We start from the raw sequence: 27,572 nt of genomic DNA, 5'->3' as shown, positions 1-27,572 counted from the left end.
CACAGCACTGCAGATTGAAATACGATTATCGAAATTTGTCTCTCTGAAGTTTGTTGAAAAATCTGCCCTCACGAAAATTGGCGAAAGAAAATTTAGAGCGTTTCGGTGAATACATCAATATCTTTATTCCGGTAATTTTCTCAAGTTTAGTTTTATTTTGGGGGACGAAAAAAAAAACAAAAAAAAAAAAGAAATGAAAAATAACTTCCGCTCTTTTTTTCACCCTCGTTTTTTTTTTTTTTGTGTTTTTTTTTTATTTCCTTCTACACGTCGCGCTCTCACCTGAGCCTTGCTTCAGGCAACCTCTTTGCCGCGCTACGTCGATGTGAAAAATAAATGCGTCGAAAAAGTTGGCCGCCGCCAAGAGGGTGCAGCAAACGACCCTCTTTGACCCCCGGACACGAACTTCACGGCAGAGATTTTTATATTTACTTTTAATTAGAAAATGTTGCGACGCAGGTACAACTTTCGGCGTTACTTGGCCCATTTCTCTCGCTCGCTCGGCTCGTTTCTTTATCCCACCCCAAAGTTGTAGATTTAGAACGCGTGTCGCGTTGGGCGGAAGGTGAAATCGACGCAATCGCGTTTTAAAAGGCGAGCGTTTCCCTCGAAACAAAGATTCAAATCGGCGTTTCACCATCGGGAAAATTTTAACGAGCAGGTCGGTAGGTAGGATGTAGATACCTTGTACCTAACTTACACCCCCGTACCTGCAACTCGAGTCTCGAGGTTCGCAAAGCTGGGAAATTCAAACCATTATCCCGGCTGTGTCTCGGTCGCATGGTTATAGGTATACGTACGACTTTGTACACAGGTATAACAACGCGTAATGAAAAGTGCTTCCCCCTGTTTCACGCCCAGGGTTCGCAACCACCCTGGGCAACACCGTTCCGCACTACGCCGCGTTATTTCGTCTTCATTCCGCGCCGGCCGCGCCCCGCCTGGCGAAAGGACATCGGGGCCTTGGCCGGTGTCCGAGACTAAATCCTGGACAACCAGCGGCGTGAGAAGAGAGATTGCGATCGGTTGCAATTTCCTCGTTATTGTTGTCCGTAATGCCTGTGAGAAAAATCCATCAGCGGGTAAGAACGCGTTTAAGCCCCCTGAAAAATTCCGTTTAAAGTTAAGCCCGTGCAGGGCCCGGAGCTCGTTCCTGCACCTGCAATTAACCCGCCACGTTTCACGCTGATATTAGACGGGTGTTGACAGTGGGACGGATAAGATCTTCCCAGCTTATTATTCATCGCACCATTAAACTCTCGCGATAGGCGTCCGACGGACTCGCCTCTGCATCCCGGGTGCATTGAGATGGGATTTTCCTTCGGGCCTGCGTTAAAATATCGTGACGGGGAAAAACGAGATGGTGAAAAATTGATCGGAACCTGCCACTCCTGCCAGTCAACGCCCGACATATCTCACCGCTCCCACGCGATCGCGAACCCCTTGACAGGACAATCCGGACGACTGTACGAGTCCTGTTCCACAATCGAGTGCCCCGGAATATCCGCGCCTGTGTAAATCGGTGTCAAACGCATTTCACTCCATCACGGTAGAGCGAATCAGCGCGCGGGGAGGGACAAAAAATTACCCTACAATTTGTTAAGCCCCCGCCTGCGTGAGTTTGAAATTTGTCGAGGGGATAGAAAATGAGCAGGGTTTTAGTTTCCGTTCCATTTTTTTTTTTTTTTTTTTTCTTGTTTTTACGCCATGTTGAATTTCTCCGCGAAGCACACTTTTTTACGCGGTAATTAGAACGCCTCGGTCCACGATTCGTCCTCTTCTTCTTTTTTTTTTTCTCTTTCCTTTCTTCTTATTATCCCGCCGTCGATATACAGGACCGAATTCCCAGGGTGCACTCCGAGACTCCGCCGACTCGTCCCTTCGCCTTTAGCCCAGCTCAGAGGAGCATTAGGTGCGTCTCCGGGCAGGCCGATGGCCAGGGGACAAGTAATCCCTCAGAGTCACAAACGACGTGGCTTTATCCTGCGAAATCGGAGTACGAATGTCTCGCAGGTTTTACGAGGCACACTCTATTTTTCCGAAAATCGATCCTCGATGCTGTCTGACGTTCGACTTGAATTTCGATTCTCTCGCAGCTGCGGGTAATTGTTGAGAAACCCTTAATTCGCGAGGAAGGTATTTATTGCCTTGACATTATCCTCATCAACATGCGATTACAACGAGTTTACATTCCACAAAATTAATCCCAATTTGTTTGCAGGAAATTTGAGTGATTATTTATACCTCAAATTGCGAGCTGCAATTCAAACCTTAATTCGTTTCAGCTGCAGGAACCAAGCCACGAGATTTAGTAAAAGACGAGTGTCGGAAAAAAAAAATTTATTCCTCATTAGGGACTCGCGGTCGTTGCGGTCGATTCTCTGAAACCTCTTTTACGTTTTTCAAAACTTTGCGAACTAGGTATTTTCTGAACTGTAATTACAACGTTACTGAAAATGTGTGTACGGGGACTCGATTTCATCCAGAATTTTTTATACGTTGGTACGATTCGCGAAAGGCTTCCAAAAAAAATTTCACGTTATTTTTACTCACACGTCTTTACCCTATGATATTTTAACGTAGAAAAAAATCATGGTGAAATAAAAAAATGTCATTGTCAACCGTTTACTGAGTTGGCGTGGAATGCCCCATACGTATATATACGCAACTTGTAATTCGCTGACCAGCCAGAGTTTCTTCGCGGTCTCCAAAAAGGGAAGTGCCGGAGTTTCACCTTTGGATTTGTCGGGCTGATCATTAACGTTGCAAACAGTTCTCTTGGGATGTTGTTAATAGCGAGATTATTCGGGTAGGGAACGCGCCCGGTTCCTGCGGGAGAATTCAACCTCCAGCGACGCCTGCAAGCTAAGCCCGGAACAAGGCATTAAATCCTGTTTATTGTATGCGGGCACGCGTTACAATTTTGAGGAAAGCCATAGCTGTAATTACAACTTGTCCATTCGGACTCTTGGAAGGAATGACGCCCGTCAACTCCGATACGAGCTTTTCCTCGGGGATGACAAGAGGGATGAAATACTCGTTCGGGACGCCCGCGGCTTACGAACGAACGCAACAGGGAGTTTCAGGCTTCGGAATTGTTCCGGAATCCGTAAGGTTCCAAACATTTGCCGTTCCAGCAAGATAAAAAAAAAAGTCTCATTTTCTCGCAAAATGGAAGTTTCACATACCAGATTCCAGATTTTGTCAGATTCTTGGAAAGTCGGAATTTTGTCGTGGATGGTTTCTTTCAACGTGGTGCGTTTGGTACCTTCTTTTTTTTTTCTTATGCGTAAGGATGTTTTAAAATCGAAAGAAAGAAGCCCAATAATTTTCCGCTACGAGACCCGCAGGATAAGAGAGTCGAGACGGTGCGGAATATGTACCAACAGACGTGATCTAATAAGAGGAAGTGTAAATCAAGTACGTGGGTCAAAGAAGAAATCGGACCGCGACTCGGTCGGCTGAGACGGATGGAAACGCGACGTGAATTCGTAACCACAATCGGGGCCCTGACCAGGGCAGAGGGGTTCCCTCGGACGGGCCGGAATGGGGAAACTCCTTTCTTGTTGGATTGTGAAAATAATGAGCTTACGCAACATCCCCGGGACGCGGCGAAGACTCGCGGCATCGCTAAGCTCGTCCTGTAATCTCTCCTATTTATGAGCCCGGCCTTCTTGTCGGCGAGGACGGTGGGGTCAAGACCTCACAAATGATAACCGCGAGACCCGGCCGCTTTGCCTGCGAAACAACGACGCACGTTGTAGGAATTACGGCAGAGAGTAATCACGGACGCCTTCCGCGGTAGGTATAAAGAGTCTTAGTTGCAACTTTCGAGCTTTGATACGCAGGGGAGGATAAAGTGGGAGTCGGTAGGTAAGAATATATTCTCTCGAGCGAAAGAGCCGGATAGTGAATAGAGGATATTTTTATTTATTTTTATTTCCTTTCACAGACTTTTTGCTCTTAGTTCTTCTTACTCCCGCTGTTCGTACATTTAGTGATGAAAATATCGGGTGCATCTCGGCGTTTCGTTTGGGCGCAGCTGATCGTAAGACGAAAGCCGCTGCAAGAATCTTCTCGAAGAGATGAAAAGCGGCTCGGCTGTAGCGTTCGGAACTACGCTATCGAGGGATTTATGCGAAAGAGTTAAACTTGTACTCCGCGCAGTCAGAGATACGAGAGTAAACACCGAAGATTAATGTCGCTTCGAGACACTGAGAGGGTATGGAAGATTTTTCGTGGTAACGTCTTCGGAAGTGAGACAATGACGATTCAGTCGAGGATGCGAAACGCCCGCAGCCACCAGTGATTGGTATACGGCATAAATACGGGCACGTGGGTGGGGTCTCTGTTGGATTGTGAGGCGGATAAATCACTTACTGGATCTGATATACTAGTTAATAATGAGAAAGAATTTTTGTGAATATTATATACCGGCTTCTACGTCACTGCGATTGCAACACACCGTACTCTTTGTGTACATCAAACGTCTCGCGTCGTTGGCAAAAGACAACTGCCTTCCCCGCATCTCGGAGAGGAGAAGAAGAAAAACAAATCATGTGCAACGACACATCGTGTGCCGTCTTGCGAGTCCTCTCACAAAATACAAGTGTAAACATACACGCACTCATCAGTCTCATTAGCGGTGCAAGAACCCTGGCCGATTGCGAGGTGAAGAAGTGTGGTTTAGCAATAGCGGATCAGGTAATCGTCCGATACAATTACGTCGCTTACTTATAGATTAGAAAAGCACGATTAAAGCCTGCAATCAACACTCAAGGCTGACTTATCAGGGGCATTCTTATCTGGCTAATTTAGTTAGTAATTTTAATCTGGCTAATTAATTTAGTTTAGTTACGCGCTTGAATCCACATCGAATGGTCAAAGATGATGTTACTGTTCTGTAAAAGTGCTGGGATGAAAGAGCGGCTGTGTTTCACGATTTTTCTCCTCATTTTATCGATCTCATCCGAGGTCAGAGGGTACCGGATATTGAGTGTATTACCCTACAACGCAAAGAGCCATGCGATCATGTTCGAGGAACTTAACAAGGGGCTGGCTAATCGCGGCCACCAGGTCGACGTCGTGGGGCATTTTCCTCTGAAGAAGCCGGTCGAGAATTACAACGACATAATAAACCTGGCCGACGACTCGGTTCCGAAGTTGCAGGATAATTTGACGTACAAATCCGTGACGTCAAGTGTGCTGAATAAGCCCGTGGTGCCGTTTCTCACGTCCATGTTCGGAACCGAACTCTGCAAATTGATGGACCACCCCGAGTTGAAGAACCTGATTAAAAACCCTCCGAACGATCCTCCCTACGATCTACTCATCGGCGAAGTAGGTTTGAATCCTGATCTCCGCAAACGGTCTCCGATTTTTACTCGGAGACTTCAAGTATACACGGACGGTAGTAAAATATTCGTCTTGAGAATTCGAACGCTTTTAGATAACGATCATTGGCTTACAGATACGCTTATTACTGATTGATTAGATTATATAAATAAGATACCGATAACTAACTCAGCTCGAATTTCCGAGGTCTTGGCCGCCCACTGTTTCCTGGCCTTGGGTCAGCACCTCAAGGTCCCGGTGGTGGCAATCGTTACATCCCCGATGTGGCCGTGGTCGAGCGACTTCGTGGCGAACCCCGATAACCCGGCGTACGTGCCCGGAGTTTTCTCAAGTCTCATTGCGCCCATGAGCTTTTGGGACCGGATGACCAACACCTTGGACTTGATCGGTAAAAAGATGCAGTTTTACTACTACACCAGTGACCAGGACGAGTTCATAAGGAAGCATCTCGGGCCGCATGCTCTCGGAGTCCGAGAAGCCGAGAGAAACGTCTCTCTGATCCTCGTCAACTCTCACTACAGTCTAAACGGCGTCAGGCCCTTCACCGCGGCGGTTGTCGAAGTCGGAGGAATTCATATTCCCAAAGAAATCGAGCCGCTGCCCCGCGTGAGTTTTCATTCTCAACGGTTTCACGTACCCAACGTTTCACTCTCTCATCCGAACGTTTGACGCGTCCTTACAGGATCTGCAAGAGTGGTTGGACCGGAGCAACGACGGCTTCGTGTACGTATCCTTTGGCTCGATGCTGAAGATCGAGTCATTTTCGGGGGAAACTTTGCGCGCACTTTACAAATCCTTGGGAAAATTGGCGCCTGTCAGAGTGCTGATGAAAGTAGCGAAGCCGGACGAGCTGCCGGTCGGTTTGCCGAGCAACGTGATGATCCGTCCTTGGATTCCGCAGCTGGCGGTTCTCTGTAAGACGACCAGGCCTGCCCATTGGCTGGCTTGTCACCTCTCTGATTTTCCCTGTTTTCTGTTTCTGCCGCAACCACAGGTCACAAGAACGCTCGCGTCTTCTTCACCCACGGAGGTCTGATGTCGACCCAGGAGGCCATCCACTGCGGCGTCCCGATGATAGGGGTGCCCGTCTTCTCCGATCAGCCTCTGAACGTGGCTCGTTACAGCAGGATGAACGTCGCTGTGCCGCTGGTCCACGACGAATTGACCGAGGAAAAAATTGACGCTGCCTTCGAGAAGGTCCTCGGCGACCCCTCCTACATGTAATGTTATCCTTGGCGCGAGCGCGGCTTCGTCGATCTTTTACGCAAATCTAATCGACGACCGATTTTCAGGGCAGCTGCTAAGAAGATCTCCGCCGAATTTCGGGACCGTCCGATGAGCCCATTGGACACCGGGATCTTCTGGGTCGAGTACGTCGCCAGACACGGAGGTTCTATTATCAGGTCACCGGCGATGGATTTGTCCTGGTTCCAAATAGCGCTGATCGATGTATTTGGCGCTCTGATTCTCGGCCTCGCTGTTGCCGCTTACTTGATCAAACTTATCCTCAAGAAGCTTTTCGCCCTGTTGGTGAGAGGCACCGAAGCACCGACTCGATACAAGAAGATCAATTGAAATTGGCCGGAGAATTTCTTTGCGAGGAAGGTGAAATATCTCGTCAGGTTACAGCTCACCCCAAAATTACGATGATTTCTGCAACACCGCTCACGGATCTCTGATGACCGTGATAATTAACGCGCTTACCTCTAATTAATTTGCCCTCGTATCTCGCATTCGTGCAGCAGCACTGACTCAAGCAGGAACTAAATATTTGATACCCGCATCAAATGCAGGGTCCTTAATAAATGGAATTCACGTATCAGCTCACACCGGCACTTCACAGACGGGGAAAGTTTCGCAAATTCGCTTTTGCAAAGCTTTCGGTCTAAGATTTAACCGTATTATTTTTCTTCTCTTGGTTCACCGCCCAAAGATCTGAATAACCGAATAAAGTTCGTCTCGGAATTGTTGAGCGAGATTGAGTTCGTTACTTTTAGAGCACAGTAATTTTGTCGAATAAATTGTGATTTATGTGAGTTGAATAAGCAGCTCGTCAAGATGCGCGGTGTCCTCGATTAATCAAGTAATATAACGATGGCAGAAAGTGTTTGGCTGCTCTCTCTCTCTCTCCCCCCCTCTCTCACACTTTCTCGTTCCCTTCATTTTTCTCCTCTTCTATATCCGTCCGTCGCTGTCTCAGCCTATTCGCGAGCATTTCTCCCCATCGGAGTTAATTACCATTATAGGGATAAAATTGGACTGTAACAACAGCTCGAGCGAGCGACGGAATTTCCCGATCGTTCGAAGGCGAGTCGAGTTCGTCGCCGGTTTGAACGCGGAATTTTAAGCAGCGGTACGATCCGCAGCACCGACCATCCGCAGGATATTTAATCAAGGATTGAACGGCAGGCAATGAACTACGCAGCCCGGGGCGCTCCTAGTATTCCAACCTTCTGCAGGAACTCCCATCATCCTTTCCGCGGACCGCAGCTATCCAGCAAGCAGCCACAGGCGCACATTGATTGCGTTATTACAACGATTTTATTTGGCCGAGGTATACGAGAGATGCGAGATGCCTCCGAATTATTGATTACCTACTCCTTATGATCCTTTCTCTCGGCAAATCAAATAAATTCCGTTGGTTATTCGCCGAACTCGGCACAACCTCAAGGTACAACTTGGCCTTTGCTCCTCTCTCTCTCTCTCTCTCATTTTCCGCACTCTTCCCTGCTTCGAACAAATACTACCCCGACAAGTTCGAAAAGCGACAGAAACAGCTTCAGGGAACCAGCAAGAAGCGAAGCCGAGCTGGTTTGCGGAGGCCGTATTTCCTGGTCAGCTAAAGTTACGTGGGAAAGCGGCTTAAGTTATAATTTCCTGGACTATGCAAGGTCATAATACATGCAGGGCAATTTAACGGTCAGCTCAAATAAAGCTCGGCTTTGTATTCTTCCGCATGCGGTAACATCCTGACGACGCTGAAGCTTCGCGACGCTGCATGATAAATTAATCGCACACCGCCCTCCATCTCGAGTTACGTATTACAGTTTGTCTGTAATTCTTAACTTTCAAAAACCATCTTCTTTTACCTTCTTCTAAATTTTTTAATCAATTTCAAACTGCGGGAGCCATATTTAGTCACTAAATCGCGTCAGGCGATATCCGTTAATTAATATTAATTAAGTAATTATAACTACCCAATTTGATCACGCGAATCAAATCGCTGACAGGAAAAATGAAACATTAAGTCCACGGGATGATAAAATTTCAACCACGGACATAATACCAGATTTCACCACGTGCCCTCAATCGTTCGATATATAAATGCACGTCAATTTGGCAAAAATACCTGTCGAGGTGGATACGTCATAAGATCCAAGGGCGATGGAAATATTACCTCACCGGGATATCAACTATTCAAGGATAGAGCTCGTCGCCTTGATCCCGGCACATCCATAGAACCTTGGGAGGGCTGTAACATCCGGTATATCCGTTAGCCGCCATTCCAATTACTCGTTCATCGCTCATAGTGCGCGAACTCCGACGTATCCTTGCAGCTTTGGATACCTCGGTACACGTCGCGAACAGAATGAAATAACTTAGTTAACGGGTATAACGATGCAAACCGAGTTCCGTCTGCCTCGCGGTTCCCGCAACTATAGCTGCGTGGTAATTGTACGACTGATCTGTAGATTTAAGGGGATACGTGGTCTCACGTCTCAATGACTATGTTTGATAATTATTTTTTTTTCACAGTCAAGTTTATTCAATAATTTCAAGCTTCTTCCATGTAGAAAAAAAAAAAAAAAAAACAACGAAATGACTAACAATTTGTTTGTTTCTTTTAGAATGCTTTAAAGTTGAGATATCGTGTCAGTCAGATTTAAACAGGGATAAAAACTTGCGGCAAGCACCGACACACCGGGCGAGATTTACGATCAAATAGGTACGGAGAAAAAATTCTTCCGTATTACTTTATAACTTCCTGTTTTATGTGCGAAAAGTATGAAAATTACTGAATAAATTTTACTATGAAAAAATAAATTTCTTTAAATAAGTCATTGAGACGCGAGACGCTACCCCCTTAATTCCCAGACTCTTTGTCGAGTTAACTATCCGAATGTTCTTTGACCCGCGGTTAAATCTACGATGCGGATTACTTACGAATGTAAAAGAACCGCTACGTTTTTTTTCCCATCAACCCCATGGCGAAGAGTTTCGAAATTATGAAGTACACGTATAAGGGTACGGTCGTAAAATCATTTACTACGTCGCTGCATCGGGGCTGAATTAAATAAAATTGCATTTACGAGATACGAACGAGTATACAAAAGCACTGCACACACGTTCCCGACAATTGGACCGAGATCGGAGTGAATTATAGCGGGGGCTTGAATATTAAATCCTCTAGCAAAGTAAACCACTTGGCGTGGCTACTGTGTTGGGTCAGGAGTCTGCGTGGGTAACGAGCTGTGCATATTTAGCGGCGGCGTCTCTCTTCGGAGAGACATGCAAATTCTCCTACTCTCATCTATCTTTATCTCATTCTCCTGCTATCCTCACTTTACATCGAAACAAGATTTACGCAATACCGATGTTATTCTCCAGCGATTTTCCGCGTATAACTTGTTCAACGCAAAGGTCAGATGGACAAAAATCAGCAATACGCCGAACGTTATTTCAGATTCGACAAATCTGCAAACTCGCATCATTAGCCAAGCAGAGACTTGTTAACGTGTTGTTCTGTTTATTATTTTATTTTGGATTTTTGATGAATTGAAATTTGACCTAGCTGCGATTGTTTCATCAGATTTTGTACTTTTTTTTTTTTAGACTTTCGGAAGTATTTTTATTTTTTTCTTATCAAAGATAACATCCTCTCAGAGGATATATTTACGATTCTAACAAGTCGTTGTTCTTGTATTTCGGATATTCCGTTCGCCTACAAACGTGGTTACCGTTTTGCCAATCGTTTTCTGCTTAGCATAACTTTGAAGCAGATTGAATTTTTTTTTTTTAGTTTCAAATCAGAAATTTGCAACTTTCGAATGTATACCGTTTCAATCTATTTCGTCAAATAGTCTGGTCACGACAAAGCAATCATTTTCTACTGCTCTTGCATCAGAAACGCCCTTAATATTATACTCAATCAAATTAATGTTAAGAAGAATTAATGATACAGTGTACTTATCACAAACTTCTCGAAAAACATCGAGTGGTTATCTTTGTTCAGCATTATCAAACAAGCTTTGATATCCACTTTTAAAGCCGCATTTTGTCGGTCAGAAAAGCTCTCTTCTGTATACCACCGTTGCTTCGCGTCTCGTGCGTCGGACCAAGTCACTTCACTCGACGTGCAAACAATTAGAATTAGCGTAATACCGACGTCATATACCCTCCGGCAGTTTCCTGCATGCAATTTAGGCAACTCGACGACTGCATCAACGAATCCGTTACATTGAAATAAAAATCAGCAACATGCCGAACGATATTTTAGATCCTACAAGTTGGAAAACTCACGTTACTTTGCACAATAAGAATGCGGCCCGGTATTAGTCAAGCTGAGATTCGTAAAATTAATCGTCTGTTTATTACTTTATTTCGTAAATACATAGAAAATGTCACAGTAACAAAAAAATATTCAGGGGTATTTTAACACGAAATCAATGTGTTTCTGTTGATTTACACGCGCGAAGTTTAGTCAGCGCAAATCGGTCCGCCGCAGCATTCCGGGTACACCTTCGAATTGTCCTGTTGTTTGAAACCGATTTGTTTACCGTCGGCACACTGGTAAGTACCGCATCTAAATATTCAAAATTCGATAAGCAAATGCCGATGCGAAAATCTCAAGCTGGGGCGCAAATTCGATATACTTACCCGACACCACGCATTTCACCAGGCCCCACACACTCCATAGTCCCACATCCGTTTTTCATCGATTCGGTCATGGTGTAATTGGGCGGACAATTTACTGCACGGTGGAATTAAGAATGATAATAATTTACTGCCAAAATTCACTTCAAATCGTCAGTTGACTTGCAATAAAACAAAAATTAAAATTAAAGCACGGAACAAGATCTGACGTTTGTATGAATCTAGTCTGTAACCGATACTGATTATACGCAAACCCAATACTACTGACTTTAATTGATCGATTCTATTTCAAGTTGAGATATCTTATTCTCAATTTTCTGTTTTATCAATTCGTTTGAAATAATAAATTAGCAGGTGCAGGGATGAATTTTTATTCGGTTAAGTCACTTACTCAGTTTCGGTATCTGTTCAGACAGATTGACGAAGACGAAAAATACGGCAAGAAATGCAGCAAGCTTCATGGTTACGAAAACTTCGCGTAGCAGGTTGAAAAAAGTACTCGCTTCTCCACCGGGAATCAAACGTGAATAATGAAGCACGGAGCATCGGCGGACTTATTTTATACCAATCGACGGTGGTATGATTAATGAGTCGAATGGTCCAATGTACACAGTCGTTGTACATAATTATATGCAGATAACAACGATTTCGATAAGCGACCACTGATGAGTGTGAGTCGTAAACAGCGAGCATCGGCGGAGAAAATACAGATTCCATTTACGTAATCGCTCCTTAGCTTCGCGATTGAGGAATAAGTGTGATGTATATCGATGCGAGCCTGAATGAGTACTAAAGAAAAAAATAAAATAATTCCGAGAAGAATCAATTATCCAGTGTACTTATCGCGAAACTCTCGAAAACCATTCGGTGTTTATTCCTACTTGGCATATTTAAACAAACTTTGATTAACGTCCGATCGACTGTCCTCATTTTAGATAATTCGAAAAATTGGATTGCTACAAGTTCGCGAACTCACATCACTTTCTACAGATAAGAATTTGACTCTGTATTGGTAAAGGAGACTTGTTTTAAAATTAACTTGCTGGGTACTACTTTATTTTATAAGCACAAAGAACATGTCATAGGAATAGAATAATATTTGCGGTTATTTCGCCACTCGATTAATATTTTTCTCCAGATTTACACGCGCGAAGTTTAGTCAGCGCAAATCGGTCCGCCGCAGCATTCCGGATATACCTTCGAATGGTCCTCTTGTTTATAACCGATGTCTTTACCCGGGGGGCAGATGTAAAGACTGCACCTAAAAATTTTAATTACAACAAGCAAACGGTGATGCGAAAATCTCGAGCTGAAGTGCAAAGTGGATACACTTACCCGATAGCCGTTACGGTGTCAGGCTGCCCGTTACAATCAAGACGCACGCATTCCGAATCGTTCTCCGCCTTATGCGCAATGGAATTGGGCGGGCAATTTACTTTAAGACAAAGTTTGTTCGTTAGATTAAATCGTCAAGAGCTGCAGGTACTGAATTTCGTTCAGTAAATCGACTCACTCAGTTTTGGTATCTGCTCGGAGAGATTGACGAAGACGAAAAGTACGACAAGGACTGCGGTAAACTTCATGGCTACTAAAAATGTCGCGCTGCAGGTTGGGAAAAGTATGTAGTTGCTACTTCACCGGCTTTCGGTATCCTGACGCACCGAGCAACAGCAGAATTTTATACCGCTTGGAAGTGGTCTGGTTGATGAGTTTAATGTCCGTGTGTGTATAGCGACAGTTAATTATACTCCTTTAGCGCAGATATAAATTCGATGTGCCAAATTACATTCGTAAAATTCTCCGATAGCTTTGCAAATGAGAGTCAAATGTCATCGATAAAAATATGATAGAGTACCGAAAATACATACGCGATCAAATAATGTCGAGGAGATTTAACGATCCAGTTTCCTTTCTGCAAGACTCTGGAGAAGGTTTGATTTTTTCTTTCGAAACAACGATTTCAAATGGACTTTCAATTTTGTTCCTTTTGACCTTTTGAGTCACAGTTGCAAGTGTTATTACCTCCTATTTTATATCATTTTTTCGTACATTTAGAGGACTTTGAAAACATATTTCTTGGCAGTTTTTTGCTGTTACTGATAGTATACCAATAACTTTTTATAATGTAAATTATTATCGTTAGAAGCAATTTGATTGAAAAAATCGTGAAAATTGAATGAATAATTCATGTCCGAGAAAGTGAACCCTCTACACGTAAACTTGTTTTACATAAATTATAATCGAATCCAATCGGCTACCCCGAAATCCCCTGCATAGAGTTTTTTGATCGTATTCGATCGAATTTGAAACTTTTGTCCACCATGTTGGATCGGGCAACTTGAATTCTCAAAATCTAATTTCAGATTCGTAATCAGCGGTCTCAAAAACTACGGAACTCAATATTGTTATAAAAATTGCCACCGCTCAATAATGTTAGATTCAAAGCGTTGAAGCTGCGTTTTGTCTATCAAAAAAGCTGCGCCACAGGTGTTCGAGTGATTATCGAACAGACGTTACTTCTATCACGGTTTCTGGATATAACGAGGTGCCTGATATCCGAATTCGCTGAGCAAGGTTTCAGCAATCGCGTTGCACTCTTGGTGGTGGTTGCTGGCTATGTCAATACGAGTTCGAAAGCGCCAGCCAATCGTCGAGTTTCGGCTGAAGTAGTAGATCAACAGAGTTAAAGGTCAGTTAATTCTCTCCTTCGAATCGCCGCTTCGATTACCTAAATATAAATACGCGAAGGTTGAGACGTTGAATTGAACGAGATATGCACGCAGCATGAAAGTCTGAACGCCACGTTGAAAAAAACGGGTAAAGTACTCGCTAGTTCATATTGCTGGAACTTTGTTTCCATCCGGCTGGTAGGTTACGAGTACAACTGATCCAAAATCCATCTGACAATTTCTCTACAGCTTTATCTCACGTAGTTAATGGTGTTTTTTTTTTTTTGTTTGTCGACTGTAGAGCGGTAGGCGGGGGGGGGGGGGAGGGGGGTAGGAGATGAAAGATATAACGAGAGATACACTTTATTTCCACAGTAAAAAATATGTGCTACATTTTATCGTCGATGTGGCTTTATTAGTGTTCGTAAATACGTTGTGTAACGTATATACTTGAAACTATAATTTGCGACGTTCTTACATCGGGTATTGCGGATAATTCCAGAAGCGTCACGCGCTGTCGGAACTTGTGCGATAAATTTTTCCTGTTATTCCGTTCACCTACCGTTCTTTTCATTTTTATTCCGCCGAAGAGATGTGTAATAAAACACGTCACGTTGCTGGACACACTCAACCAGATCACGTACCAGCCAGTTTCGGTCGCGTACAACCTTCTCCTCCGTTCCCCCTTCTCATTATTCCTCGATTTCAGTTGAGACCGGGAATTCAGCCCGTAACGTGTGTCCGTTGCGGTAATTTCGCCGACCTTACGAATATCGTCCACAAGTGTCACGAGACCCGGCAGACGGTATTATATGTTTTTAAAGACAACGCGCCGTCCTGGGAAAACTATAACGATACGGGAAACAGCGGGTCAGCACCTGAGGGGTTCAATTTTGGTGACGTTATTCCCGCTGAGGTTGACCTGAACGTATTTCTCGATGCCGTTGAAGGCGCAATTGTTTATCGAGTGTATCCGATTGTCGGATAGGTCGAGAAACCGGAGATTGGGCAGCTGAATGAAGGCCTCGTAGGGGAGGACGGTGATTTGGTTGCGGGCGAGGAGCAGACTCCGCAGGTTGTTCAACCCCCGGAACGAACCCTGGGAAACTACGGGTTCGTCGAGGCTGTCCTGGAGGGCGACGATATCCGTGAAGGAGACGTTGACGCGGATCTTGGAAATCCTGTTCCCCGACAGGCGCAAAGTCCGGAGGGACGCGAGGCCGAGAAAAGCGCCGTCGTCGATGGCCTCGATCAGGTTGTTCCCGATGTCGAGGCTACGGAGCCGAGCGGCGCCGGCGAAGCCACTCCGAGGCAGTCGCACCAGCTTGTTGTGTCCCAGGAAGAGGTCCTTGAGGCGAGGCAGATGTTCCAGGGCGTTCACCGGCACCCTCGACAATCCGTTGAAGGCCAGATAGAGGCCCCCGAGTCTCGGAAGCCCGGTAAAGGCGCGTTCACCGACCTGGGTCACCTCGTTCTCGCCCAGATGAAGCCACTGGAGGCTCACGAGGCCTCGGAAGGTCGCCTCTCCGACTCGACCGATGCGGTTTCCCCTGAGGTAGAGCTCCCTCAGCTCCCCGAGTCCGTCGAAGGCCCCGTCCTCTATCCGCGCGATCAGGTTCCTCGATAAGTCGAGGTGCAGCAGGCCCCTCGCTCCTTCGAAGGTGTGGGGTGCCAGGCTGGCCACCCGGTTCCGAGCCAGGTGAAGCTCCTCGAGGTCGGCGGCCACGGCGAAGGCGCCGGGCTCGATGCCCTTGACCAAGTTCCCGTTCATCGCCAATTTCCGGAGGTTTCTCAGCCCTCGAAACATGCCGGCTCGCAGCCGATCGGCTATGTCGTTGTCGGCCATCAGCAGCTCCGCGACGTTCCGACATTCGGAAAAGGCCCCGTCCTCGACCCCGGTAAGGCCATTTCTGCGTAGATCCAAGATGCTCGCCCTCGCGTCCGTCACCTTCTTCAAAACACCTTCTTCGGTAACGTTCACCCGGTAGCCACGGACCGTCGTGCTTGCCGTTTCGCCCTTCGCCCGTAGCTCGCTGATCGGCAAGAGCGTCAGCAACAACGGCAGAAGTGCGAACGGTACGGATGTGGTCGAGCGACACCTCCGCGTTAAGTAGATCATTCCGAGAAACTAAAATGGATGAGATAGCCGGAATGCTGTGCCTCTTGTTACGGTTCTACGACTCACGGTTATCTCGTTGACCCGCCTGACCTCGACGAGCTCGGCACTGTATCTCGGAGGCGCGTAATTACTGTTACGCTGGACAGAGAGAGAGAGAGAGAAAGAGAGAGAAATAACGGGAGAGAGAAAGAGAAACGACGATGATCTGGTGTCGGCCGCGGCTTCCGACGCACAAATTACCGGACGAAAATAGCCTTCACGGACGATTCGTTGAACTCGGTTATTGTGTGTTATTGGAAAGGAAAAGTTTCATTCCCGGGAATAAGAGCGCCACCTCTCATATCCGATGCTTAAATACCTCGACCCAAAGGAAATCAGGAGAGGCTCGCGGAGACATTGGGAGGAAAAGGATCCCCTACAGTATTTCAAAAGCTAGAAGAAGGAGAAGAAGGAGAGCCCATCCACCGCCGCGTTCGGCGCGTAATTCAATTCACGACGATGTTAAATTCATGTCTCGCAGGATGGAACACGCGGAACGTGTGTATATATATATATATATATGTATATATATATACAATATAGACGCGTATACATACGTATAGGGAAGGCCGGGGTCTCTGCGAGGCTTCTTCGCCATAACACCCGAAAGTGTGTCTTTTCCTCTTCATCCGTTCTCGTCTCCCCCCTTCGCTCCCTACGCTCCCTCCAGAGTTCCAGCTCCTCTTCCCTATTCCGGATACATACATTGTTCCGCGCGTTTCCAGGTAGCTGTCCCCAGGCGTGGACCAATAACGAATTCACTCGCGTTTTCTACTCTTCCACCGCGAAATTCCGTCCGCCTTTCCTTTTCGTCAATTTTGCATCGAGCGTCTACCTGTCCCTATTTCCCTCCTCCACCCATTCCCGCCCTTTCTCCATTCGCCTAAGACGAGTTCCATTGGGCAAGGGCTGGGCATCGGGGGATCGGGGGGAATCGTTTTGACGGTAAAAGCGCAGCAGTTTCACTTCCCGTACGGGCATGTATTATGCTCATCGCGTATCGGAGTAGACGAGGCCCCTTCCGGTAACCGGAAAAGCGTGGAATATAAATTTTCATTCGGTGCAAGGGAGACTTCTCGCGCCCTACAACCGAACCCGCCACCGACGACCTGCAGCTCAGACCCGAAGCGAAGCGACGCCGCGACGCTGCGACGCTGGGCGCAATGCTCCGAGAAATCGTAAACGCAGAGGCACCCTTACGCGGCTGTAAAAGTGTCACGGGGTGAAATGCGGGGGAACACCCACACCTGCCTTCGCTTTCGAGATCCGAAAACAATTTCGACGGCAAATAGCTGGAATGGGAGGGGCTGCCTGTGAGACAGTGCCGCACTAAATTGAGGAGATCGAACACCGCCTTCCGAGAATTAAAGTCCTCCTCGGCCACTTTATCACGAACCAGTGACGTCGATATGAATCCCCCCCCCCTCTGCCGTATTCCAGATTGCCGAGGGTATCCCTTATACTTACAGCACCGGGGGCTGCCCACCTGCGCGAAGGGGGCGCACTTTTAACAACGTAACTTTTGGCTGCTCGGAATCAAGTTTTTAACGACACGCCCAGGGCGCTTAGCTTTACTCGTCTTTAAGGGGGCGAGGGGGAGGGCGAGGGGACGAGAAGAACTTTTCACCTGTCCTGCAAGTTTGAATGAAATTTATTAAAACCTGGGTAACTGGGTATATGTGTTTATTATACGGAGCTCGGAGAGAACTGTTTGCTCTCGTTAGCGACGCCGCACCGGCTGCAGTGGATTTCGGAAAGCAACTGGAAGCCCAACAACAAGCTCGCACCCCGAGTGTCGAGGAATTAACAAAGACCCTCGTGTGTCAAAGCGAGATGCTACAATTACTGCGAACGCCGCGGTGCAAGCTCTGCAATTTCTGTCCGCAGATATCGATCGTCGTTCCCTCCTCTTCTCTCTCTCTTTCTCTCTCTCTCTCCACTCTCCGCCCTTTTCGACCCAGGTACACCTCCTCTACCAGAGGCAGGGTGACTGCACGTGAAGATGACGTCGAAGCCTCGGTTCTCATCTCTCTTCTTCGTGACTTTATCAATGTTACTTAATCAGCTGGGTATTTCCACTCTCTCGCGATACTTTGTTCCTTATCCTTCTATCCCCCCCCCCCCCCCCCCCCCCCCCTCCTCACCTCAACACCTTTTCCCTACCGTGGATTTTCAAACCCTGGCTTTACCACGCCTAATTGCAACCTGTACACGCGCATGTACTTGTGAACTGACTAATTACGAGGGAAAGATTAGCGAAAGATTGCGCGAGAAGCTAATCGCGTTGGTGAAATTTCATTAAGCACTTTCTTGAATGCCCAGCAATTACAGCGCTTCCTATACGTGCGTAATATGTGTGTGTGTATAATATACAAAACGTAGTTTATTACCCTTGCAATTCCATTTCTCACCTGCTGCATTTATACCCATATCGCCCAATAGATGAATACAAGATTAAATGGTAAAATTTCTTGACTAACAAATCAGTTTCAGGTTCCAAGATTGTACGGTTGATGAAAAGGTAACTCTAAGTAAAAAAAAAAAAAAAAAAAAAAACAACAACAATAATTATTCGCTTTTCTCGACTCGACAGACCGTATTAAGGAATTACAGTAATTTAATTCGGGAGTGAATATAACCAGCTGCCGAAACGAAACGAATTCGTTCGAAGGTATTTCGGCAGAGGTGCCGAGGTGGCCGCAGGGTTGCCATTTCGATGCGGAGGAAAGCGTCGAGCGGAGAGATATCGTCAACTAAAGCAATCATCGTTACGCCGTTACACCGCGAATTGCGTAGCTTTATCACATCCTAGCCGGCACCAAACAATGGCTCGTTTCGTTGCGATCGGAGAACATATTGCGTCACGTCCGGCGGGAGCTTATCAACGGGGACGCGGAGATGGCCGGCGACTCTTTGCAGGCTGGCAGTTGCCACCTCGCATATCCGGCCGCCCCTATATTCCCTTGTGCACCATCATCCGCGACTGCAAGGGTCACGGACCGTCGCCCGTACCGCCGACTCCCAACTATGGGGTTCTAATCTCTCGAAATATAGCTTCGCCGTATAACGAATGGCGAATTGTAGTTCGACCAAGGAGCCGTGGTGCCTGTAGGGTTCAACTCCGAGTGCTTGGCCGATGTCGGGTCCCTTAAGGGGGAGCTGGTACAGCTTTGACGGTATAAAATTATACCTGTTATCGGGAGTCTGCTTTTTTTTTTAAGAAAATGAAAACACTGGGAGCAATTCGAGACTCAGGGCTTTATTTTCGCCATTTTGTTATTAATTTCAACGAAGAAATTCTAATATGTCGTTGAAACTGTAAACAATAAAGCCCTTAATCTCAAATTACTTTAAATTAATCATACTATGCGCAATATTATTTTTTATTCTTCAACATACTGGTTAGCTCGACTTGTATCAGATCGGAAAAATTGAAGAACAGGAACCTCGTGACTATCTCGTCCCAACACCGAGTCTGTAACTGTGATTGTAATATGATATGCTGTTTGAAATCAAGCTCCTGTTCCGTCGCAAAACACTTTCAAATTGCCAAAAGCAACGTTTAATCCGCGCAAATCGGTCCACCGCAGCATTCCGGATACACCTTCGAGTCGTCCTCTTGTTTGTAACCGATCTCTTTACCTTCCGTACATTGGTAAACGGGACATCTGAAAATTAAAATCTCGGTCAGGGAATGTCACGAGCACGAAGACCTTCGGTTGACGCGCCAAGATTTTATACCGACCCAACTATGCTGATACTGGCAGACTCGATACACGTAAGAATCCCGCAGCTGTTTTGCATCACACTCGTAGGGGTGAAATCGGAGGGGCAGTTTTCTGGAGAATGAAATTATAATGTAATATTATAATTACCATTAATCAGTGGGTACAGTGTTCGATTTTTAATCCGGTTCAGCGCGGCTTACTCAATTTCGGTATCTGCTCGGACAGATCGACGAAAATGACGAGTATGGCAAGAAATGCGGTAAACTTCATGGTCACTAAAATTTCGCTTCGCGGGTTAAGAAAAGTGGCCGCTTCTTCACCGACTCTTGAAGGTACACTGAAGCACGGATCGTCAGCAGACTTTCATACCACTCGACGGCGTTGCGGTTCGAAGGTCGAATATCATACGTAGCCCGTTACCAGCATTTGAACAAATACCTGAATGTCGATAAGAATTCACTAACAGCTTTCCATTCTGATGACCTAGCGAAGACACGTCGAGTCGTGTTCGTCGAATTTCATGCCAGCTTTGTAATTGAGAGGTAAATAGATATCGACGTAAACGGATGGGTATCGTATTATGAAGACGATTACCAAGAATAAATAGCTGAACGGATATCGGCTGTTGTCGAGAAAATCCTCGTATCTTGTTCTTGGAATAAATTCCGCTAAGAACTTGTCATAGTGAGGTGGTTTGTTTGTTAACTTTTTTTTTTAAGGTGCCACTGGAAAAATTTGTGACCAGAGCTGAAAAAACAAATTTTCAAAAACCGAAGCACCCTGGATACCTAGTCGCGACATCTTTTCCGGCAATGATTCAATCAACAAAGCCAAGCCAAGCAGCAGGATCAGGTTTCTCGAACGGTGACTAGTTCTTCCCTCCGGGATCTCGTTTGCAGATTTTCCTATTGAAACAGCGAGGACGCGAGTCAGCCTTCCTCTCTTCCCTGTCTTGTCTGCGACAAAGCGACTAGGTGTACGAACACGCGTGAACGCTCTGCTGGGATTACGACGGTTTTGTTTATTCGCAAACAGCTTCTGAAAGTATTTGCACGCCCGCTCAAGACCCACTGGGGAATGTCTGTCTACCCACCGGGTTCTGTTTTCATACTAAAACTACGTGTATCGTGAGTTATGGCCATGTGCCCAGGTACGATAGCGTGCAGCCGTACGTACCCGGATATAATAAGTTGCTCTGGGAATTTTCTCGGAAAATATTCTATTCTATTTGAGGCGTCCGCGTCACCGCGGCCGCGGAATATAGACAGCGAGGAAAATTTTCCGACTTTTCGAAACTGACGAGACAGCGTCAGCTATCAAACAGGTACGACGTGTGCATATATACATTATATATATAAATATACACTTATATATACATTTGTATAGTCAGGTTGTAAAGTTTTTGCCGTTGATAGGAATCGCGAGTAGCAGCAGTGGCAGCAGCCGGGAACACTTTAATCGGATTGCCTCTAGGAGCAAAGTTGAACCGCACCATCTAGAACTTCGTTATGTAGGTTTACACATGTACACAGCTTGAGAATATACACGAGGAATTCCTGGCTTCGTCTCACTGAGAGGATAACCGAAGGCAACAAACTCGACGTTTACCAGTAACAACCCCGTAATGTGTCGGGAAGAAAAGTTTCGCCAGTGGTCGCTGGCAATTTACTTTCAGGAAGAATTCTCGGGTCGAAGATGAGGGAAGCGGGACTCGGGTAAGAATCGCCTTTCCGTAGATCCGGGATATCGGTAACGCTTTTCTCCGTCAACAACGATCGCGAATTCCATTATGCGCCCTGCTACTAAATCGGGTGAATCGACCCGTTTACGGTAATTCAAGTAACCGTGAAACGCCGCATATATGCCCCATGTTCGCAAATTATAAATCGCGTGGATTCTCCGGAGTCTCGTTTCCCTCGACACGTAAAGGCTGGAACGGTTTTCTCGAAATGAAAATACTCCTCATCCACCTTAATCGCGAAATGAAACTCGGCACGACTGGATTACTCGCGCAACCTCCCTGCAGTAATGAAATACTTAATTTACTTGTTACGCTTGCCGACGCGTCGGGGGTACCGATCTTTCATCATCCGGCAGAAGTGTAATAAGAAGTCTTGTTCGCAAGCTCCGGCGGAGGCAGTGAATAAACCTTTCAACACTCCCAGTTCCGTCTAACGACTCGTGACAAAACCCACCGGGATGAATCCTCCTCCCGGGGAATGGTTCACATTTGCGACTGTGCACCTGACCGTTCAGCGTCACGTCCTCTGACACAATCAGCCACGCATTTTTTTTTTTTACCGCTGATGAATAATCCACGGTATCCCACCTGACCAATCCTATCGCACGATTATTCATTCCGATCCAAGGCTGGATCGTAATGTAGATACGAAAAGTTTTGAACCGACGGATTCTACTTGACACACCCTCTCCTGCGAGTGGAGAGATAGCGAGAGTGAAAGCAGCAAAGTAATACATTAATCCACGAGCAACGGAAGCTCCTCTCTACACGTGCATCCACACACGTACGCCTTGTACACAAGACTGACCCACGATGCGGGCAAAAAGTTTATGCAGGGTAAATGTTTTCCATTCAAGTTCTCTCCGGTGGAAAATAAGGCGGAGCTTTTCGACGCGGGTTATTTTCTGAATATAAATTGCGGACAGCGGCTGGTTCTTCACCCGGTCTTCTTCCCGCAGCGCCGGCCTACGCTATCTCTGGTCGTCGGGGGTCACTCGGGATAAAAGGACCCACTCGACCGTATGAGAAGTAAGCGACATCTAAAAGCTCTGATTGTGCGCCATTAGGACTTGCCGTAGGATTTATTGGATCCCACCGAGCAACGTCGTCGACAGAGAGTGCAGAGCATGCAGCCTTGCACTTTTCTCAGTTTCTCCCTTTGCCCATTTTCATCCACCTGTCCGAATTTCTCCCATCGATGTAGTAAACTCAATTAAGAAACCGAGTCTGTTGGCGGGGAGGTGAACTTTGTAGGTGACGTTACAACGGCAGGTTACAGCTGCGCTGTAGCGATAAGGTTGTCCTGGTTTAGGAATGCAGTTAGTGAGTCTTACGGGACATTAACCTAGATGCGAACCTCCGGCCCCGCATACTTCCCGGGCAAATACTTGTCCACAAAGGTTGCAGAATGTGCCGGAGGGGAGGACAATATAGCGGTTGATGTAGCCGAGGAAAGACGACGAGGAAGTTCCTCGTGGCATCGACTGCGAGTCACTGGAACTTTCGAACCTCGAACAAACGGCCGGATCCAGAGCTACAGCCGTGAAACTAAAAGCGAATGAAATCCTGGATTGGCGAGACTCCGAGTACCAAGTTTCTGGTAACCGTTTCGGCATTCTCTCGGGCGAGACCGGAAGCGGCCCGGTCTTGGTGGTTATCTTGAAAACGTTATAACGGTATTTGCGAGGCGGCCTGTACGCTTCCGAAATGAAATTTAATACCTTTGTGCTCGGTAGCACGGCGCCAAGTCGAGCATACGGTTTTCAAAGATATCTAAAATACCGCAAGAAGGCGGTCGGTGCAACGCCGGCGTTCATAACAGAGGTACCTTATACCTACATAGCCGCCTTATCGCCGAGGCAGTTTATGTGCCAAGCAACGATTTCGCTTGAGCTTCTATGGCACTTCGCATCCGGCGGTGAGGTAGGTAAGTGTATTAAAGCGTCGTCGTCTTACGGTGCTACTGCCTTATAAGTAGACGGTATAAGCTACATGCCCGCAAAAGCATCGTCATCGCAGAGCGTAAGGTGGGTGAAAATTCATAGTGTCAGCTAGATTGCTGCGCGCATATTCGGATCTACCGCAAAGGCGTTGAGGTAACACAGCTCGGAAAGAAATGTTTTTTTGTACAGCTGCAGGGGATTTTTTTGTCAAAAATTACTTCCATTTCCCTCGTTCATGTTCAGTACTCTTGCGAAATACAAGGTGGTTTCATAAAAAAAGCGTAACAATCATGATAAAAACACGACTTTGTTACATTGAGCTGAACAATATTTCGTATAAAGTTAAATAAATAATTTCTCCGTGAAATGTACATAACACTCCGTGTTCAATCTTTTCGTCTATGAAATCTTTTCTTCTTTGCTTTGATATTTCTTCGAAGACGCTTCCGCTTTCCATTTTCTGTTTTCCTGTTTGTATTTGGGGTATTCCACGTCAAATCAAACGGTCGGCTTCTCCGACACATTTCAATCTGATTGCCCTTTCACACAATCAAAGTACATATTCAAAGGACGAACTTTGAATTTATTCAAATTTTTGCGACGCATGATTACATCACAACTCATCCAACAAATTGATTTTAACAATAGTTTGATTTTTTGCGCCTACGTAGCGTAAAACTTGGACGGCACGTGAAAAAAGTTCTTTGACAAAAATTTTAGGTTCTCTTGCGAACTTCTCGAGAACATTTTTTTCGGATTTTTCATACCCCGTTTCAGTGTAGTTTTGATACAAAATGCGCGCAAATTATTCGTAACTGAAAACTGCCCCAATCGAACGGGCTACAATTCAAAGACAGCGTGCCTTCTTCAATGCGAAAGGTTGTCCGAAAACTTCGCAGTGGGCGGTGCATTCGTTCGGAAGATACATCGACAAATATTCACAGAGCGGCGAGAATTCGGTTCAAAGTTCGCGGCGCGGCAAGCAATTTGCTCGCCCTGCGCGTGGCGACGCTGCGCATGCGAGAGCGATCTTCAATTGTTGCGCGTGTTGTTTATAAGTTACAACGGTTGTAACCTCGGCTGACGACTTTTTCTCGCGGAGTATAACTCGGTCTGTCGTTTATTACGATTCCTGCCGTGATACGTGACTTCCCTACCGCCGGACAATATTTTCGAAGCATATTCATCCAAGGTAAGAACTCAACGACGCGTTGCCTATCGTAATACCGACTTATAACTTTCACCGTTCGTATCGCCACATCGCGGTACGTATGGATGAGACATTTCACAGTTCGACCGTTCTAAGCTATTACTTGTAACTTTTGAACTGCTTTTCCGCCCACTACGAAACTTACAGACAATCTTTGGTATTATAAACGACGCGCTGTGTAAAACTTTCATTATCGGCCAATTCGATCAGGGTACTATTTTGTTAAAAAAGATTTTCCAAGATTTTTTGCCAATGCTATACTTTAACGGTGCACGAAAAATCATACAAAATTATTTTTAGACATTTCATACAGAAATACGAAACTTTGGCACAGGAACTTTTTCCATATATCATGTGAATTTCAAACTGTGTTGGGTTGAAAAAATGAGAAATCGTCGAAAGCTGATTTTTCGACTAACTGTGATAAGAAAATGCTTGGTCAGGAAAATCTGTAAAAATTCAGATTTAATGCTTTCAATACGAACTTCAAGTGAGTAAAAGGGTGAAAACATCAAAATTGATAAGTTTCGATTTTACGTAGAACCCCCCATTCATTCTCGAGTCTCACTCTAATATACATCACATGAAAGTAAGAAATCACTTTTGCATAAAAGTTTCACTCTAAATGAAACTACAAGCACGAGTTTAAGAAAAAAAATCTGGCGTGACGGAACTTTTTGAGTATTTTTCCCAGTTTCAGTAGGTCAAAATCTATAAGAAACAGTTTGAAACAACGTGTATGTTCAGTATTTTGGTTTCAGACCTGTGTAATTCGCGATCTCGCGATACTCGATTGGCACGGCTAATGTGGGTAGATAAGAGCCGCGATGATTATTCATATCAGCCGTTTAGAACTAGAGATAAGAGGGCCGGGGCGGCCCGAATCCTAATTGGTCGGTGAAGCCCCGTTTCTCGGCTAGAAGCCGAGGTGTGTGATTTAAGCGTTATTTAATCCCTTCGGAATCAGAGAATTCGATCCTCGTAGCGTGTCTCGGTAAATTTTTTCCCCCCCGTCCTCCGGCCACGCCTGCAGTTTGCACACGAAGAGGCGGGGTTGGAAACGGGGCGAAAGCACGAACACGAACGCACGTCCGGCGTCCGGCGGAGGGATTTAATCGCGTAAGTGTCTTAATCGCGGAGTCGGCAGGCAGACAAATAGTTCCACCCGGCTCTCTGGAGCCGGAGGTCGGTACGTATTGGCCTGCAACGCCCTGCCGAAGCTGCGTATAACTCAGGCTACCTGATAGTTTCATTACCTACTCGACTAAGCTCGTTTCGCGGAGGCAGCGGAGAGTCCGGGATACCTGGAAATAAAGGCCCTCCTCCTCCTCCTCCTCCTCCTCCAGCCAGGAGAAGAGTTTCCACCGTCGCGTTGTGGAATCGTGGAAATCGCTGGCGTTCGCGATCCAACCGCCACGTAGATTACTTCATTGATCCGGTAATTAAATTGTCCTGAGTGCGTCGCGGTGCAAAGTTCAATTACACCAATCCCCTAATCGATATTTAGCGCCTACTTCAAACCCTACGTGTAGGGTTTAAAGATAGTAAACTAGTTTCTGTTTCATTGCAACATTGAACCCTATTTTGCGCTAAGAATGTCCGAAATTGCCTGATTTACCAAGTTTAGAACCTCCTTCAACCCTCGAGAGGTAGTACAGTTCAATGTATCAATACATTTTGTAATTTTGTATCGATATTAATTTGAGGCTTATCTCTCGTTGAAAGGGGTTTTGTATTCGTAAGAACGTTGAATAGATACAGTTGATATGCAATACTTCATTTTCAAAAGTCATTAAAACTTGTCAAAATTATGTCGAAATAGCCCTCGGGTTATCCATTGTTAACAATTGAATGTCGCTGTAATAATGATGTATCTATGGCGGAGGAGCTACAGGTCCAATGGAGAAGCTGTAGATTGAAAAGCGTCAAAATAGGTTCGATCCTCTACCGAGAGGGCGTCGAAGTAGGGTTTGGTACTTGTATTTTCAGGAGTTGGAGGCTCAACGTAGGATTTCTAGGTTCACTTTTCTTCGAAATAGGTTTATACGAACCTTGGTAGGGTCTAAATTTCTACTCGCATCGTCAGTCGGAATTCTTTTTACTCCGTTCCACCGCAAGTTCCTTCACCATGCTATTCCCTGGACCCAAAGTAATTGATATATCCATTTTTGGCACGCATCTCCCCGCACTGCCGTTCACAATACGCTCGTGTGAAATTCCTTCCGGTTTAACGTCCTCCCACAGCAGTTCAACGTTTACAATTGCCCGCAGTAGCTGCGGTCGAGAATTGCCCTCGTGCCGTGACCAGACTTGGCAATACACCATCATCGTAAATGTCCATGAATTACCGGAAGAACAGACCGCTCGATTTAATTTCTCATTCGTAGTTCAATCCGCGCCTTGAGACTCCGACGGTGGAAAAGAAAATCCGGAGAAAAAATATGGTGTGAAATTGTTTTTCCAGAAGTATCGATCACCGCTCGACGAGCCTCAGCCTCTTGTTAATAATCCCGGGCGGTAGAAAAGCTCGAGTCTCGAGAGGTCTAACGTCGAGATCTCTTCAGTGGCACCTCCGTCGGGACGTCGTCGTCGGGTCGGTCGACGAGTGCAACGCCAGCCCCGGGAGTTGAGTAGCGTCTGGGTGGTGCAGGTCGGAAACCTCCTCGGCGATACCCGCGGCTCACGTAGCTTAAGAGGGTAGCGACTGCCGAATCGGTGACCTCAACCCCTGGCTCGACGGGGTGAAACCTTCGCAGGTGGAGCTCGAGAGACGCGGTAAACTACGGGAACATAGTCGTCGAGCGTGTTCTTAACGGTTAGTGCTACCGTGAGTTCTTAACTTCGTTCAAGCCGAGCTGCTCGGCATGCGGGGGAAACAGACATCGCGCACAAAC

General features: G+C 46.1%; 2 protein-coding genes and 1 long non-coding RNA gene across 4 annotated transcripts; 1 reads left to right on the top strand and 2 right to left on the bottom strand.

Annotated features, from left to right (window-relative positions):
• The first annotated feature begins 4,266 nt into the window (after window positions 1–4,266).
• On the top strand, window positions 4,267–7,414 carry LOC124216194 (UDP-glucosyltransferase 2-like). Of its 2 annotated transcripts, XM_046620432.2 has the most exons (6): window positions 4,267–4,704; window positions 4,850–5,340; window positions 5,542–5,961; window positions 6,038–6,269; window positions 6,350–6,575; window positions 6,648–7,414. In XM_046620432.2, the coding sequence occupies exons 2-6, from the start codon at window positions 4,888–4,890 to the stop codon at window positions 6,928–6,930; spliced, it is 1,614 nt and encodes a 537-aa protein (XP_046476388.1). In that variant the 5' UTR covers window positions 4,267–4,704; window positions 4,850–4,887; the 3' UTR covers window positions 6,931–7,414. The 2 variants fall into 2 exon arrangements, with proteins under 2 accessions (XP_046476388.1, XP_046476387.1); XM_046620431.2 differs by having other exon boundaries at window positions 4,267–5,340.
• A 6,831-nt stretch (window positions 7,415–14,245) lies between these two features.
• LOC124216196 (insulin-like growth factor-binding protein complex acid labile subunit) lies at window positions 14,246–16,017 on the bottom strand. Its single transcript, XM_046620434.2, has one exon. The coding sequence runs from the start codon at window positions 16,015–16,017 to the stop codon at window positions 14,770–14,772; it is 1,248 nt and encodes a 415-aa protein (XP_046476390.1). The 3' UTR covers window positions 14,246–14,769.
• A 3,435-nt stretch (window positions 16,018–19,452) lies between these two features.
• LOC138190745 (uncharacterized) lies at window positions 19,453–20,563 on the bottom strand. The gene is made up of 3 exons (XR_011176827.1): window positions 19,985–20,563; window positions 19,802–19,895; window positions 19,453–19,724 (listed from the first exon to the last, which is right to left on the bottom strand). It is a non-coding gene; the product is annotated as an uncharacterized lncRNA (long non-coding RNA).
• Window positions 20,564–27,572: the final 7,009 nt, after the last annotated feature.

This window comes from Neodiprion pinetum, chromosome 4, assembly GCF_021155775.2.
Source record: "Neodiprion pinetum isolate iyNeoPine1 chromosome 4, iyNeoPine1.2, whole genome shotgun sequence".
Taxonomy (NCBI): Eukaryota; Metazoa; Arthropoda; class Insecta; order Hymenoptera; family Diprionidae; genus Neodiprion; species Neodiprion pinetum.
This window is presented reverse-complemented; position numbering and strand designations above follow the sequence as displayed.